Consider the following 17,537-nt stretch of genomic DNA (forward strand, 5'->3'; position numbering starts at 1 on the left):
GTTAGTGGAGGCATACGTAATATGCATACAGGAACGTGTAAAAATTGGAGGTGTACAGCTTGATGAATATTCACGAGCTGAACACACCTGTGTAACACCCTGATTACAAAACATTACCAGCAGGGTCAGGACCAGGATATGGCAAGTGAGGCACCCACCTCCACAGTAAAATTTAAGGGGGTGTTGAAAGCACAGTCATCACGATAAACAATGCTTCAATGTGATAGCTTTTTTTTTGTTTTAAGTATTTTTATTTATTTATTTGACAGAGAGAGACACAGTGAGAGAGGGAACACAAGCAGGGGGAGTGGGAGAAGGAGAAGCAGTCTTCCTGCAGAGCAAAGAGCCCAATGCGGGGCTCGATCCCAGGACCCTGGGATCATGACCTGAGCTGAAGGCAACCGCCCAATGACTGAGCCACCCAGGCGCCCCAATGTGATAGCTTTTAAAAATCAAAATTCATGCCAAAAAAATCCATGATGACAAAATATCAAAATTTTAAATAAGACAGGATTAGTAATAGTGTCATGTTGAGTCATATGGAAAGCTCAGGGCAAAAGGAAAACATCAGTAATGTTGACCCTGCCTTACCTTTGTCCCAGTCCTGATATCAGCCCCCCTCACAGTCACTGCCTCCCCCCCAAGGGTAACTATTGTCCAGACTTCTAATCCCAGAGGTAAGTTTTGCCGGTTTTTGAACTTTGGACGCATGAAATCACACTCTTTTGCATGCGGCTTCTTTCACTCCACATTGCGTCTGTGAGACATAACCCTGTTGTAGCATGCCCAGGAAAGATGTTTAAACAAGGGAAGGAGGTGGTGGCTGGGTGTTTTAGAGACCAGTGTGGCGGCAGGTGAGGGCATGGATACACAGGGGTTCTACACCCTGCTGGCTCTGGGCCTGTGGGGATGAGGAGGAGAGGGTGAATTCCAGTGATATTTTGTAAGGACAGAGGTCACAGGACTGACTGGCTATTGGGGATGAGGGAGAGAGAGGAGGCAAGGAAGATGCTACATCTCTGGCTTGCCCAGTTTGGTGGACAGAGGAGCCATCTCTGGAGTGGGCACTGGGAGGGAGGGGAAGATGAGTCTAGATTTAAACAACGTGAGTGCCAGGTACCTGTGGGACATTCCGAGGGCTGACCTGGAGCAAGCTGTCCAGATAAGCCTGGAGCTCAGGAGAAGATGCTGGAGCGATATGTTCCCCCTGCCCGCACCCCAACACCCCCCCACCCCAAGCAACAGCAAGCAGGCCGCAGCCTTGATGAGAAGGTGTGCAGAGGCCTGGGGAAGGGCACAGCAAGGGTAAAGAAGGGAACTGAAAAGTTCTTTGAGAGCAGCTGCTTTGAACAGGTGTGCAAATCAGAATGAAAATATTAAACACCCCAAACTGTCCTGGTTGGCCCATCAGGCCTTCCTGGAGTCCAGCCCCGCGTTTACCTGCAGCCTGGGAGGATTTGAGTTGCAAAACATCCTGAGGATTAGCGGACCCTCCCCACCGCGCCCCCACCCCCCAATCCCAGTCCCAACCCAAGCCAGCCCCTCTCGCATCCGCAGTAATGGCTGACTCAGCAAGGCTTTTTCTCCGGGATGCTTGCCTTTAAAGGCAAAAAAGAAAAAAAGGAAACAAAAAAACCCTCTTCCCGGGTGCCTTACTCACACCAGACTCGGGGAGCAGCTAGGACCGCCCAGCACAGCGCCCCCGAGCCCACGTGCGTGCTCTCAGGCACGCACCCCAGCGCCGTCGCTGGGCCACCTGGCACCGCCCCTCCAGTCCCCGAGAGCCCTTCCTCCCCTGGCTAGGGCTGGAACTGCTTGGAATCAAACCCAGAAAAAGTCCGAGTTCCTTCCAGGGCTGAAGGCAGCCTCTGGGGAACAAAGCGGCCAGTGTGCGCACAGTTAGAGGTTGAGGGGGATTGGGGGGGATCCTCCAAGCCCAGCACTAGGACTCTGCAGCCTCCTCCCAGCCTTCTTTAAAGCCTCAGGGTAGGGGAGGCTTGAGGGGAGACTGAGATTTCTTCACGCTGTACCCCTGCTCAGAAACCCTCCGTGGCTCCCCACTGCCCACTGAATAAAGTCTTATATCCTAGAACCTGGCAAATGAGGGCCTTTATGACCCCTGTTCTTCAGCTTTTTTGGCTAATTCCCCTAACTTCATCTTCTCTTTCCCCAACTCCCTACACAGTGGCCACAGGGGCTGCTTAGCCGGCTTTGGGGCTCAGGCTGCACCTTCCTGGCCCGCTCCTGGTCTCTCCTCTCCTGCCTCCCAAACTTTCAGGCTCAGATGCCATTTAGACTTTCTCGGGCGTTCCCTCTGTGGTTGGAGTTAAATTCTGTTTTCCAGGACTCAGCCACCCCAAAAATAAACTAGCCCCCTTGAGAGTCTAACCTCTGATCCAGTGTTAATAGCTTCTCATGAATTTACCTCGAAACTGTAGCGTCTAGGGGCTCATAAAACTTTTACAGAGAGAGAACACCTAGAAATGGAATTTCAAGCAGAGAATGGGGGTCTGTCTGGGCAGGTATGGTGAGGTGCGGCAAAAGGAAAGCTGTTTTTCTGGCCGCTCTTGCTTTGTCTTCTGGTGCTACCCTGACCAGAGGAGGGGGATTTGATTTGACATCATGAATTAGGACTGTTTATTTCGATAAACTTTTATACATATCCATTGTTTCTCAGGCTGATCCAGGAGGGAACTGTTATACCCATTTTATAGATACGAATCTTGAAGTTCAGAGAGAAGGGATTTGCTCAGTGATGATTGGTAGGTCAGTAGCAGAGCTGGGACTCAGGACTCTGAATCCGGGGGTCCGCCCTTAGTCTCTGGGTGTGGTCTAGAGAGTCTGTCTTCCTTTCAGCAATTACTCTCTGCCTGCTGTCTTTATGCATGTTCTTCCCTCTGCCAAGAATGGCCTTCCCTACGATCTACCTGGTGAACTCATATTTAGCCTTCTAAACCCTGCTCAGCATGCCCCCTCCCTTCCCTAAAGCTCTCTCTATCCCCTGTCCTTCCCCTGTGGTACGAGTTCTCCTCCAGTACACATTCTTATCCCTGTATTACTGCTGTCCATTTCCCCTCCTGTGTCCTTTTCAGTTTGGGGGCTCCATAAGGCTAGCAACAGATTCACATGCCCCTGACCCTGGGTAAGCGACCCACCCAGGGCTGGCCTGGAGAAGGAAAGGGAGCCTGGTGGTGAGTGTGACCTAAGGGCAGAGTGAGACATACCCACAGCTGGAAAGACGCACACACAACAGACTGGGTGTGCTTGGAAACAGAGCTATGGAGACCTTAAGCCGGGAAGTGACCAAACCAAAAACGTACTTAAGGAAAGACTGCAAGCGTTGGCAGGAAACAGGCATGTTAGCTACTCATCTGATCATTCATTACTGCCTGCCTTCACGCCTTCCCCATGTGTCTCCACCACAGATGCCGTCCTCCATCTGGGGGCAGACAGACAGGACCAGCAGCGCATGAAGAAAACACCGACGGGTTAAGATTCTGTCTTGGGGGACTCTGGGACACTTTCTGGAAGCCCCACTGCAGAGGTACTCTGTGCCATCAGAAGCACTGAGGCGGAGCTGGAGGGCGTCAGGCAGAGGTAACAACCTGAGCAAAGGCAGAGATGAAGAAACTGCGGGTGGCAGAGGTGAGGCCCAGAGCTTGTAAACTAATCGAGGGCCTACTCCCTCTACGGCAGCATCAGCCGTAGGAGCCCAAGAGTGTCTATCAGGACTAGAGGAGGTGAGACCAGAGGAGTGGAGGCACAGCAAACAGCTGGGAAGGAGGGAGGGAGGATTAGGTGGTATAGAGAGTGAAAGCAGCAGGACTTGGTGGCCTCTGGTAGTGGGGGACAAGAGGAAGCCCCAGGCTTTGCAGGCTGAGCAGCAGGGAGACCATAGGAACAGAAGCTGCGGGCAGAGATGTGCTGGGAAGGGCCCTGCTCCCCTTTCCTTGGGCTTCTCCATGCCCAGCTAGGGTACCCGCTTAGCAGCACTGGACACACAGCCTGGACAGAGGAGTCCAGGAGTCACGTGGTCAGCTCAGCCTCCTCCTTTCCAGCCAAAGTAACCCCTCCTTGTCCCTCTCCACAGCGACAGGGACACTTGGCCTCACCTCAGGTCTGTGCACTGGGGGGTCTTTCCCTTCGCTGTCTTAAGAAAGACCCCGGTTTAGAAGAGGAAATAAGGCTGAAATGATACCACTACCACTAAAAAAGGACTCACTGTGTGTCAGCAGGTGCTGAGTACTTCATGGACTTATCTGGAAACTGTATCTCTCATGACAGCACAGGAGCCTGGAGGTGGTTTTCATTCCGTTTTACCCATAGTAAGGCCGAGGCTCAAAGGCCAGCGCGTCGCCTAGAATCGTGCTAGGACTGGTATACAACAGAGCTGGCTCCAAACCCAAGGACTCCTGTGTTCTTGCCGTTCGTATTTTTCACTCACCTGTCGCCATAGGTTCAAATGTACGGTCAGGAGTAGAGAAGAGTTCACAAAGGTGATAGGAGAGCCCAGAGAAGGGGTGGGCATGGATTTTCAGGCAGCGGGCCCAGACTGTGCTAAAGCAAGGCTTGGCTTGCAAGCAGGAATGTCGGGGGTGGAGGGGGGTTAGGAGAAAATCTCCCAAGGAGACCTCCTGTAGTTTGTCTCACAAATACTGCAGTACCACTTACCACGAAGCAGACGCTGTTCTAAACGCTTTATAAATTTTCACTAACTTACTCTTCATAACAGACCTATGAGATGGTACTACTATCCTCCTTAGTTTGCCGAAGTTATCCAGTGGCGCAGTGAGGACTCCAGAGTCCTCGCTCTAAAGCGCTATCCTACGCCGGTCCCAATTCGCTGTACAGCTCCACCATTTTGCTAGAGGTCGCTGAGGCTCAGAGAGGTGTGCACACTGGCTTAGCGTCACACAGCGAGCGCGCTTCCCCGGACCCGGGGCACAGGCAGCGGGGAGAGACCCCCAGCCAGAGCGCGGAGCCGGCAGGGTGCCCTCCAGCCCCCCTCACCCGAACCCCATCCCCGCGGAGCCCCGCCCCGGACGTGCCCCAGGCCCCGCCCTCAAGCTCTGCCCACACGACCCCCCCCCGACACACACCGCAGCGCCAGCCAATGGCTGGGGTCCTATAAACTCTACCGCCGCGGGCTCAAGGCGAGAAGCTAGAGGTAGCCCTGGCTAGCGCGGAGCTCGTGGGCCGCGGGGTTTGGAAGCGAGATCGCCAGGGAGCAGGAGGCCAAAGGACCGAAGTCAGAGTCGCAGTCGGGGTCTCAGAAGCGGAGCAGGAGCCCGAGCCGGAGCGCGCCGCCCGTCCGCCCGTCCCCGCCCGCGCACCCGGCGCTGCCAGAGCCTCCGGCGCAGCGCGGCCATGGAGCCCAGCAGCAAGGTGAGTCGCGCGCCCGCCGGCCCTCCCCGCCCGGAACAAAGGCGCGGACCCCTCCGACCTTCCGCCGGCTCTAGCCTCCCCGCCGCGCTGTGCGCCCGGGGCGGGCGCCGCGCCTCTCTGAGCCTCCCTCGGCGCCGGCCTGCAGCGCCGCGCTCTGGCAAGGCGGGGGGCGCGGGGCGCGGGTGCGGATGGGCTCGGGATGTGGCGGGCGCAAGGGCGCCGCGTGCGTAGTTGGCGCCCGCACCGGTATCTGGCTTCCTTCCGGGGGCGCCGCGCCGTCCACGCGGCCCGGTGGGGCCGGAGCACCAGGGGCCCAGGCGCTGCACGTCGCTCACGCTCTCCCCGGCGGAGGCCCCGCGCCGACTCCTCCCGGGGCGGGGGAGGGGGCTCGAGCGCGGCGCCCATTGGCTGAGCGGGCCGAGCCCCCAGCCCGGCCCCGGCCTCGGCGCGCGGAGGCGGCGGGACCCGCCCCCACTCGGCGGGCTGGGAGCCGCTGCGCGCTTCTCCCGGGGGCTGCACTACGCGCGCGGCCTGCTGTTCCGCGCTAGACGCGGCCTCACGCGGTCTCCCGCGGCAGGGCTCCGAGGCTCCGAGGCAGAGGGCATTTTTTTCCGGGGAGGTGGGCTCCAACTCCAGGATGCTCGGCTCCGGGGCGGAGACGGAAAGCCGGCCTCTGAGGCCCTTCTTGCCTCGTAGTACAGGCCCCAAAGCTTTGCCCAGTACCGGGGAGAGGTGCTCCGAGGTGGCACGTTTCCCTGCTGGGGCGGGGCTGGGCCGAGGGAGCTCCCGGGGGGCCGCCGCCGAGAGCCCCGGGCGGGTGGGGGGTGGGCCGGGCCGGGAAGGGGCCCCAAGCCAGAGCAGATCTGGAGGAGCGCACGCCGGCGTCCGGGTCTTGGGGTCCGGGGGACACTCCGTGCTCTAGATGGCCTCTTCCCCTGGGGACAAACAACTGCCCAGATAGGGATCTCTTTCTTCGTCTCGTAGAGAGACTCGTCCTGCAGGGGATCTTTGTGACTCCCAGAACGGTTCCTTTTCAACAAATATTTGTTGATCCCCTCCTGCGTGCAGGGCATTGTTTCTTTCTTACCCTCCCTTTCCCCTCGCGACGAATATTTTAAAGTGACTTTTTTCTTTGAAGCGCTCCCTCCCCGAATTTTCCCAGCTCCTTGGCAGGGGAGGCACAAGAGTCCCCCCCCCCCTTTTAAAACGTGGAATGCGGGGACAGGACTGAACTCTGTCTGCACTGCCCTTCCTTTGGGCCGTGGAGGTGTCCAGTGGGACTGAGCGGGGTCTTGTCTGGCCAGAGTGGCGCCAGCCCGACGCCTGGCTGTCCTCGGTCCTACATACCTGTTGAATCCCCGGAACTTGTATCACCCACGCTGGCCCTCTTGGGGCGTTAGGTGAGACCCTGAGCCGCAAACCCAGCAGTCAGCCGTCAGTCGCTGTCCTGGCATATGGATATGACAAAACAAAAATAAAGCAAGTGATTTTGGCGAGTGGGAAGGCCTTGAGACCCTTGCTGCTTTATCTCCGTGCTCTGACAGCCCACTTCACCTCTCTGGGCCTCAGTTTCTCTGTCTGTAAAAGACAATCACCTTTTAAAAATTTTTTCTTTTTCCTTTTTACTTCTTCAAAAATAAGAACTGTCCTGTTCGGCAGGACCTAGGTGTTTATGAGTGGATAAGTGAGTATTCTGAGCAGAGACAGAAAAGTGCGGGAGAAAATCAGCAGCCATTTAGAGTTTCCTAGGCTCCTGGCTAAAATGCCACTGTGTTACTGATCCTCTGTAGGTCTGGAGCTCAGAGAAGAGAGGTAACTTTTGCGAAATCACACAGCTAGTCAGTGGCGGAGCTGGATTTGAACCCAGGCCAATCCAAAAGGGCTTTCAGTCTATGCTGACCCCTTTCACCACACACTTTCTGGAATTTTGGGCCAACGGGAGATTTTGCCTAAACTCAAAGGCTGTCCTTGTATGTAGGAGCTGGTTCTAAATGCTGTAGCCAGTGGGTGTTTTCATGCAATACCTTCCAGACTTAGGACTGTCTGCCCATCAGTAAATTACTTTGGAGCACCTCCTTCTCAGTGGTTTATCTATATTTACAAATTCATATGTATACACTCTTACACTAGTAGATTATATGCCTGCCTAAGGTAGAAATTTAAGGGACGCCTGGGTGGCTCAGTGGGTTAAAGCCGTTGCCTTCGGCTCAGGTCATGATCCCGGGGTCCTGGGATCGAGTCCGGCATCGGGCTTTCTGCTCAGCAGGGAGCCTGCTTCCCTTCCTCTCTCTGCCTACTTGTGATCTCTGTCTGTCAAATAAATAAATAAAAAATAATAAAAAAAAGAAATTTAAAAAGACACAGATAATAGTTACGGTTAAAAATTTTTTTCATTCTTGCTAAACCCTCTCTGAGTCATTAGTATACATTCTAGAATAAAGCCTTTCCTTTTGGAAACTGCTGATTTGATCAGCAAGCACAGCACTTTTGTGCACGATGTTAGACTAAGGCCTGGAGAGGTTTTGTCCTTTGCCTGAAGTCTTTCAGTCAGGTGTGTCTGACTCTGAAGTTCTTTCTCTCTCTTTTTTTAAAAATATTTAAAAAAAAAAAAAAAGAGGAATCTCTATACCCATCACGGGGCTCCAACTCACGACCCCAAGATCAAGAGTTGTACGTTCTACCAACTGAGCCAGCCAGGTGCCCCTGAAGTTTTTTCTGCTGTGTTCTGTCGTGTCCTCTGCACATTGGTGTCCTGTGCGGATTGTGCTTAGTTTAACTGAGTGGGAAGTGGGGGACAGGTTGACTGCCTCCCCTCTCGGCCAGAGGTTCGCTCATGCCCCCTCCTGGGCAATTGGCTAGGTGATCCCTGAGTCCGGCCCTAAGACCTCTCACCCTTTGTGAAGAATTCCTGGCTAGTCCCTTGTGGCGCCTGGGGCCTTTGCGGGGCCTCTGTCTTCTCTGTCTTCCAGATAAAGGAGAAATCAGAGATCTGCAGGGCTCCTCAGCCCCTCAGTGCTATGAAGAGCATAGACTTTTAATTTTAAAGTCCTGTGTATGTGGTTTTGAATTCCAGTTTAGTTCAGTTGCCTTGTCGGCAGGGTGATGTCATTTTCATTATTAGAGTCGAAGATTTTAGAAAGAAAATGTTTCTATCCCCATAGAGGTTCCATAAATGTTCCTTGCTTCCCTGGACTCCTGAAATCCATTGCACTTACCTGGGTCCCAGGTGATTGTACCTGGGTTGTGGCCTCCGTCCAGAAGATTGACATTCTGACCATGGGAGCTTTTGCCGGGATTCCCTGGGCAATGAGTGTCGGTCGGTTGAGTCAGTCATTAAAGATCCCACCAGCCAGTTCTTCTGTAGCAGGGGTTTGTTGGGAAGCTGGTTTGCAGGACTGGCACCTGGGTGGGAGTGCGGGGGCCCAGAGCTGGGTCAGCTAATGTCGCTGCCCTGCCCTCCCCTCTGAGGGAGATACGGGCCACAGTGACATCACTGTCCAATGAAAAATGACTTTCCCAAGGTCACCACTGAGCCTCCTACTGCAGAACATGCTGCCAGCCTCTCTGGGATGGCCTTAAGAGCATCAGGGAAAGAGCCGGAAGGAACTTTTCCAGTGCACGGCCCAGCCCTCCATTTGACAGATGGGGGAAACTGGGGCCCACGAAGGAAAGACGTTTGTCTAAGAGAAGGCTGTCACAAAGAATTGGAGATATTCCTGAGTATTTAAAAAAAAAAGAAAAAGAAAAACAAAGGATTTTTTCCATAGTGCCCTGGCCAGTGTGCACCCCTCCGCTCACCCCAGAGCGATAGGAATTCCCACCCTCCAGGACTTCCAAGCTCCACCTGGTGCAGCCGGAGTCAAAAAGTGGGATTAGATATAACTCGACAACTGAAATCCTTCTGTGAATGGAAACAAAACGTGTCCTCAGGAAAGTATGACCTTGGGCAAATGACTCTCTTCAGAGCCATGGAGCTGGAAGCCTGCTACCCCGTGGCAGGTATGATGAGACTGGCCCAGTTCCCCAACTCAAGGTCGTGGCTCTTTAGGTGGGAAGACCCTTTGCATGGCCGTTTTGGGTGCACAGACAGTGTAAACATCTCCATCAGGATCCTTGTCCCACGCTGAGCCCGTTGGGGACCCAGCCCTGCTTGCTGCGGTACTGGGTCAGTCCCAAATCCCTCATAATCAGCTTGTGACTTCAGGGAGCTCAGCTCTACCCAGTGCCTCCTGGTCACGGGGTGTCAGGGCCTAGAGTGCCTCTCTGGCTCTGAGGGTACAGGCATCCAGTTCCCCCTCCCCTGGGGCTGGCAGAGCTGGGGAGGCTTAGAACAAAGGGGGAAGTGTGCAACATTGGCTTGGGACCTGCAGCCTCCCCCTTCCCCCGCCTCACTCCTGGGCGCACAGGTGACAAAGCCACTCAGTTCAGTAACTGGCCTCCCCTGGATGGTGGAGGCTGAGAAGGCTCCTGGTTGGCCTCGTGGCCTCACAGAGAGGCTGTGACCAGGCTGGCAGGCCCAGGCCTGGTCACCAAAACAAACCTCTGATTGTTACCTCCCTCCGTGGGAGGGGTGGAACGGAGCCGGAGGCTCTGCCGTCCAGCCACCAGGCCAGGGAGGCAGTAACTAAAGCATAAACGGTGGGGTTTTATAGGAACTGAGCCAGGCGCCCAGGCCTTGAACTCAGGGCACGATCAGGGCTCCGTTCACCCTCTCTAAGACCTCGGCACCCACACCTTGCTGGCTTTGGCTTCTTCAGGGCCTCGGCACCCTGGAAGAGGAGAGACCTCTTGCCAGATCCAGCTTATGGAACCTTTGGCCACTGAGGCCTCTGCTGGACAGGACGTGTCCCCATACTGCCTGCCCCCAGAGCTGGCCTCCCGCTGGTTTGTGTGAGCCGGCAGGAAAGGGAGGAAGGGGAGCGGACTGAAACAGCTCTACCATTTGACCTCAGGGAAGCCACACCTTCTGTTGGAACTTGTTTCCTCAGTTGCGGTGGGGATAATATCTACTTCTCTGGGTCAGGTCATAGATTCTTTGAAAATGACAGAAATGAGAGGCGTCTGGGTGGCTCAGTCAGTTAAGCATCTGCCTTCGGGCTTAGGTCATGATCCCAGGGTTCTGGGGTCAAGCCCCACATCTGATGGGGAGTCTGCTTCTCCCTCTGCCATTTCCCCAGCTTGTGTTTTCTCTATCTCTCTGTCAAATAAATTAATAAAATCTTAGAAAAAAAATACAGAAATGATGGAGTCAATTATAGAGAAACATACAAAGAAAAAGAGTAAACATCTTCTCCTGGTTGTAACGGTTTGTTTGGTGTTTCTCCTCACAGACCTCTTTTTGGGCACGTGTGTGTGTGTGCGCGCGCCTATAAATGGATCACACTTTCTACATAGTTCTGTGTGCCCCGCACAGCCCCTTCTGTTTGCCCACCATCCCTGAGAGGTCAGTATCTACAGATGTATTTGCCCATACAAGCAAGTATCATCTCTACAAGTTCATTTTCTCCCGCTTCCTTCCACAAAATGTACATCTGACACATTGTTTTTCCGCTTGCTTTTTCCCTTAACAGTCGGTCCTGGCACTCACTTCCTATCAAGGACATACAGATGTGTTGCATTCTTTCCAGCAGCTGCATAATATTCCATTATAGGCGTGTCCCACCATTACGAAGCTTTGGCACCCGCATCACTTTCTTTCTTAATATCATGTGCCACCTGATGTAGTTGAGGTTTTATTTTCTGCCCTCCCACCCCTAACTGAAATACCCAGTTTCAAGGAGGCAGGGGGTTGGTTTGGTTTATTTAGTGCTGAATGCCCATTGGCTAGAATAGCTTTGGGAACAAGCATTCCTCAGTAACGGCTTATTAGGAAACCTCTCTTTTGGAGAAAAAGAGGTCTGGAGGGAGTGGGCTTTCTCAGGTCACACAAGTAGGGGGAGCTTGGACTTAAACTTGTCCACGGACAGGGACCTCTGCATATTCTCATGGTCTGACCCAGTGAATTTCATCAGGGTTGAATTGGTGCCCATCTAACCCTTTGAATGGGTATTGGCTTTTCCAGATGGCTGGTACCTGCACACAGCCCCGGGAGCCACTTACAGCCCCGGGAGCCACTTAGGTTTTGTTTTAGGACAGATACCTTTGGGTTATTTAGAGAGGATGATTTGGTTTTACCTGGAAGGCTTTGAAAATCCTGTGCACATGGGCTAGGTTTGCACAGAGCAGTTTTCTCTCTCTCTCTCTCTTTTTAAAGAGTTTATGTTATGTGAGAGAGAACACAAGCACAGGGAGCAGCAGGCAGAGGGAGAGGGAGATAAAGCAGGCTCCCTGCCCCTCGCCCCAGGATCAGGGAGCCTGGTGAGGGAGTAGACCCCAGGGACCTGAACTGAAGGCAGACGCTTAACTGACTGAGCCACCCAGGCTCCCCAACACAGAGCAGTTCCAAGGACCTAGGGCTTCAAGCAGGAGCTGACAAACTTTTTCTGCTCTGATCCCCTTGTGTCATTGTTGTGCAGAAGCAGCTGTAAACAATATATAAATCAATGAGTGTGACTGTGTTCCAGTAATATGTTTATTTGTGGTCACTGAAATTGGAGTTTGATATCATTTTTATGTGTCACAAAATATTAGTCATTTTTTTTTCTTTCCCAGCCACTTAAAAATGGAAACTCCGTTCTTAGCTGGCAGACTGGGTTTGGCCAACAGACCCTAGTTTGCCAGCCTTGGCTTAGAGCAAGATCCAATCAAATGGCCAGAGGTTTCTGAGCTTTGGCCTGGGCTTTCCTGGCTCAGACTGGGCAAGTCCCCAAAAGTCACTAGAATAGAAGTTGACCTACATAGAAAGTACCAGGTAGGAACCTTGTTTCCTTCGGGGGCCGGTACCCGGAAGCAAGGGGGAGGACATGAGCAGGAAGGGCATGGGATTTGTCCTCAGAGACCTCCTGCTGGAGGCATCGCAGAGGCGGAGGACCTTCTGGTTATCTGCTTTCCCCTCTCCCAACGCCCCATTTTCTCATCCGTGAGGTGGGAGCAGTCTCTCTCCCATAGTGTGTCCATGGTGGCTGAATCGGGGTGCACTAGCAGCCGCTGGCATGGGGCCGCGTGCCTTGCTAGGGCCGCGGGTGCTGATAAAGGCAGCAGCTCCCTCCTCTCCTCTCTGCTTGCAAGACTGAGGAGTGCCTTCTGCCCCCAGGGCCACCACGGGATGCAGGGGAGGCCCAGCCATGCATGCAGAAGTCCTGACCTCACTGGAAAGCCGAGGGGATGGCCTCCAGAGGAGTTGCCTGAGGTCACCAGCAGGTTAGGCTTTGGAAGGGGGACCCATCCCTCTTCTTTTTTGAAAAGTGTTGGCAGGATGGAAGGGGCCAGAGGGTAAACTGCCAGTCAAGGAATCCAAAGAACTCAAGACCCAGCCCTGGCTTTTGTTTGCTGATGATCCTGGGAGTCTGCCCTCTGACCTTAGGTTCCCCATCTGTCACATGAGACTGTTAACAGCAATTCTGCAATGGTGGGGGGGGGAGCTTTTTCTATTTTAATGCCCAGAATTTTGTTCAAATGCGATCTTGGGGGGGAAAATACACAAAATAAATAAAAAAGGGGAGCTGTTATGGGTTTCGTACTCCCCTGCCTCACCCCCTCCTGTCCTCCTTAGAACTTGGGGACCAAGCTGTTAGAAAGCCTATGTCCTGTGCTTCCGCGCCCGTCAGGAAACCACGCGAGAAGCTGCAGGAGGAGGATGGGATGGAAGCAGCGTCTGGATCGAGCCCACACGGGACCCTCCTCCTACAGGGAAAGCCCTCCCTCTGCCAATATTGACTAAGGGCCTGCTGTCGGCCAAGCCCAGGGCTGGAGCACAGTGCTGAGGAAGGGCACCTGGGCAAGGGTCAAAAGGCCACAGTGCTTAGCAAGTTATGCGACATGGCCAGTGTGCCATCTGGCATCCCGGTGTGTGGGAGGAGAGGTCCCCAGGCTGACTGTGCATCAGTGGCTTCCCGGGGGAGGGAGGACCCTTGTGTTGGGATAGGGCTGGTGGGGGGGTGAGGTCCTCCTCTGTGCTGGGCCCTGAGCCTGGGCATGTGCTGAACCGAGGCCTGTGGCACTCCTAGGAGAGCCCAGATTTGAACTTGAGGTCTTTCCTCTCAAGTCCCGGGACGTGGGAGTTACTGTTAGCCTGTTTGTGCCTCTCAGAGCTGATGTTCCAGTGCCCACCGGGGGTTCGATAAATGGCCGAGGTAAAAATCTGTTAGGATGAGCACTTTTCTGGCCAAATAAATACCCTGAAAGGTAAATTCAGAAGCAGTTACGAATGAATGATCTGTACTGTGCCCAACCCTGGGCGCTCTGGCTGCAGAGCTGGGTAAGACTCAGGCCCCATTCTTGGAGGGAGTTCCCAGACTGGTGGGTAAATTGCAGGGGAGGCAACTAGGGCAAAACTCTGCGAGAGGACAAGTGGTTCTAGAAGGTAGCCTCAGCCCCAGGGTGGTCCCAGATGGGTGACCAGGGTGGGCTCCTGGGGGTCACAGATTCCAGATTCCACATGACGCTTCCACTCTTACAGAAGGCTTCACAAGACAGCCACAGCTGTGGGTTTTTTTCCCCTTCTCCAAGTCGCCACCAAGTAGTTCATCAGCTTGACACCTAAATAAAGGTGTGGAATGAATGGATTTCATTGTGGCACCTGGATGAGCCACAGAGCAGGTGGGGGCAGGTGGTGCTGTGGTGGCCCAATGGAGAGTGGCTTCCCACGCTTCCCCGGGCGCAGCAAATGCTTGTCACGTGAACCCTGCCAGGCTCCCTAATGGCCACGGATACTGAACTTGACAGCAAGTCTTTAGGGAAGGAACTCGGATCCCCCATTTTCCTCTGTGAAGAACCTGAGCCCAGAGGTCTCTACGTGTCCCAGCTCCGAAGTGAAGAGAAGCTGTTCTCTGCTTTCCTGCCTGGGTCTCCTGATTCTCAGTACAGCCCAGATCCAGCTGGGTGTGGTGGGGGTGTGCCGCCTTGCAGGGGAGGGACACAACATCTCCTCCCCTGCACCTAGCATCCGGCACACTGAGCACTGCCTGTTTAATCCGGCGGAATCAGGCCCCTCTTCTTCCCCCTGCACAGACTGTTCTGTCTACCTGGAATGCAGTCTTGCCACTGCTTCCTCACTTGGCAGACTCTGTATGTCCTCATGGCCAACTTCAATGTCATCTCCTACGAACCTGTCTTTGATTGTCCCAGGCGAAATACCTTGATGTTGGGACTGGGGTCTGTACAGGTCATCCAGGGCCTGGAGCATGGGTCACTGAGCATACGTGAGTCCTAGTGCAGCAGCCTGCCCGGGGTGGCTGTGGCTATAACCAGGAGTGGGTAGGCAGGTTTTCTAAAGCGGAATTTGACCTTGACCTGCCCATGGCAGTTCTAGCCCAGGGGTCTGTCCTTGGCTCCCAGTAGCCCCCACTGCCAGAGGCCACAGCTGCTCAGCGGGGGGCCCCAAGAGTAACTTAGAGTCGCAGACACCCCTGGGACATCAGAGCCAGATTGAGAACGGGGTCTGTGATAAGACGACTTAGCGCTCACAGCTCTGCTGTGCTGTTCATTTCCTGATCCACGGGTCATCTGTATTGCTGTTCACTTCATCATCTGTGTGCTGTTCATTTTTATTTAAACGCTTTGTTCTAAGTAACAGGAAGCCAAGGGGTTTATAAGTAAATTCTTTTGAGTAGGTGACACAGTCACATGGTTCAAAATTAAAAAGCATGCAAAAAGGTGTAAAGGGAAACCTCTGTGCCACCCAGTCTCTGCCATTCAGATCCCAGGGTACAGTGTTACCTTTCTTACAAGTGTTGTTTTAAGTAGGTAGATAGGTGTGTTCTGCCTCCCCTCCCATCCTCAGCCATTTCTTCTTCTTTTCATACCAAACACAGCATGCAACACACATTGCTACGAAGCTAGCTTTTTCCTTAATATAGCTTGGGAAGTGTCCCAAATCAATAAGTAAAGAGCTTTCTGTTTTTTTTTTTCTTTTAGGATTTTTTTTTTTTTTAATTCATTTGAGAGAGATAACAGAGACAGAGCACAAGCCAGGGAGAGAGGCAGAGGGAGAGGGAGAGGCAGACTCCTTCATGAGCTGGGAGCCTGACCTGGGGCTCAATCCCAGGACCTGGAGATCATGACCGAAGCCCGAGGCAGACGCCCAACCATCTGAGCCACCCAGGCGACCCTAGAGAGCTTTCTCCCCCCCTTCTATGATATAGCTGTGCCACATTTTATTAAATCATATTTACATTTATTCTAACGTGAATTAGAGAAATCTCTCTCTGGCACATCATTAATACTGTACTCTGTGGAAAACCCCGAGTTCACACGTGACTCACCACAGGCAGGGAGCCCTCACATGGCGGCCTTCAACAGCCGCTCTCAGCCCTCCTCCGTCCACGCTCAGTGCCTTGTGACCGCCTCTGCCTTCATCCCGGCGGCCGCCCGATGATGAGTTAGCTTGGCTGGGGCCCACAGAGCACGTCTGTCAGGTGCTCCCCACGCACACAGGGCCCACAGCCCTGGGTCTGGAGGCTCCCTGGGGAGCTAAGGGAAGGGAGACTTTGGAAGGTGTGCAGCCCGCTGTGAGGAGAGCCCCGGCCCAGGATGAATATCCAGAGTTGGGCCAGGAAGAGGCCAGGTGGCCCTGTGGGAAGGATGGTCCCAGCACTCCCCTGCTGAAGAATGGACTGCCTGAGCACTCAGGCTAACTAACGAAGTCTCTTCCTCTCTCCACCTCTGATGTGAGAACCGTGGCTTTTGCGGTTGTTGGCCCGACAGCTTCTAGAGAGTGGAAAGACCATGCTAGAAACCGGTCTGAGTAGCCATAAACCCAGTGCTGTCTGTGAGGATCTTGAGGTCGGGGCTGTTTCTGGGTTCTGTGGGGAAGCTGGGTCCAAAGGGTATGGCACCTTGCTCACCCAGGGCTCTCCCTGTCTGCGGCCTTCATGCCCCAGGCTGCCGGGGGACAGAGACCCACCATGCTTTTCTTCCCCCAACCCTTTCCCCCTTGAAACACCTTGGCCCGACACTCTTACTCACCTGGTGTCATGTACTTTTCCAAAGCACATTCCTGCCTGTTATGTCATCTGTGTGCATATAGCCCTGGGAAGCTCATGCTCTGCGGATGGTTGCCATGAGAGGCACGAGGTGGGGAGTCCAGAGCCCCGAGCTCCAGCCTGACTCTTCGCAGACCCCTGCATAATCTGTCTCTGCCTCTCAGGACTCAGTTTCCTGCCCTGTGAATGGAGGGAGGGGAGGGCAAGACCACATCTGCAGTGCTGCCAAGCATGATTGCTCCCGCCTTGTACACAAGCAAATGGGGGTCCGGGCAGACTAGGGAAGGGTGGCAGCCTGCTGGGATTCAGGTTGGCTGGAACCAGAAGCCAGCACTTTCTGGCCCGAAGTCAGGGTGCTTCCTCTGTGTACTGTTCCTCCCACGTAATCTGGCCCTCCTTGCATAGGGGAGTTGATTACTGGGCCTCCCAAACAGAGTCTGGAGCCCCCTGGACCTGGGCGGGTCATGGCTCCACCAGAGGAATGAGACTCCAGAGAGCCAAGACCTGGCTACAGAGAGAGAAGACCCGACTTCCCCTCTCTCCCCAGGAATGAGTCTGGCCAGCCCAGTGTCTAGAAGTTTGCGGGGCTGGTTCAGGCATCCGAGGTCAGGAAGTGGCCAAGTTTCCTGGGAGAAGGACTGGATTGGTGTGGTGCCAGGAGCCAGGCCAGATATCTGAACACGGGAACCTGCCCGCCGGTGCCCTGGAGTAACCTGGGCCCAGACATGCGTGTAACAGTGTGGGTCCTTTTTTCTCTGCAGAAGCTGACGGGCCGTCTCATGCTGGCCGTGGGAGGGGCAGTGCTCGGCTCCCTACAGTTTGGCTACAACACTGGAGTCATCAATGCCCCGCAGAAGGTGAGTGCTATGCCTTCCCAGGCTTATCAACGCCAGCCTGCTCTGCTGGGCACCACACACCCCACAGGCTCCCCCTGCCTCTCAGGTGTCAGTCATTTACATCAGTTCACCATCTGATCCCAACAGCCAGTTGTCTGGCCCTGAACAGGTAAAAAATTCTTGACTTTGGCCTTGGAATCCTGGAGCTGCAAAATCGTGGGGGCTTGTCATCTTG

At 54.2% G+C, this 17,537-nt stretch overlaps 1 protein-coding gene across 1 annotated transcript in view; it reads left to right on the forward strand.

The window, feature by feature from the left end:
- Positions 1-5,093: 5,093 nt before the first annotated feature.
- Positions 5,094-17,537, forward strand: part of SLC2A1 (solute carrier family 2 member 1) — a 28,376-nt gene continuing 15,932 nt past the window's right edge. The window contains exons 1-2 of the mRNA XM_080800509.1: positions 5,094-5,385; positions 17,228-17,323. Of these exons, the coding sequence (XP_080656635.1) occupies positions 5,368-5,385; positions 17,228-17,323 (114 nt within the window). The 5' untranslated portion in view covers positions 5,094-5,367. The remainder of the gene's footprint in view (positions 5,386-17,227; positions 17,324-17,537) is intronic.

Source organism: Martes martes (assembly GCF_963455335.1).
Source record: "Martes martes genome assembly, chromosome: 4".
NCBI lineage: Eukaryota > Metazoa > Chordata > Mammalia > Carnivora > Mustelidae > Martes > Martes martes.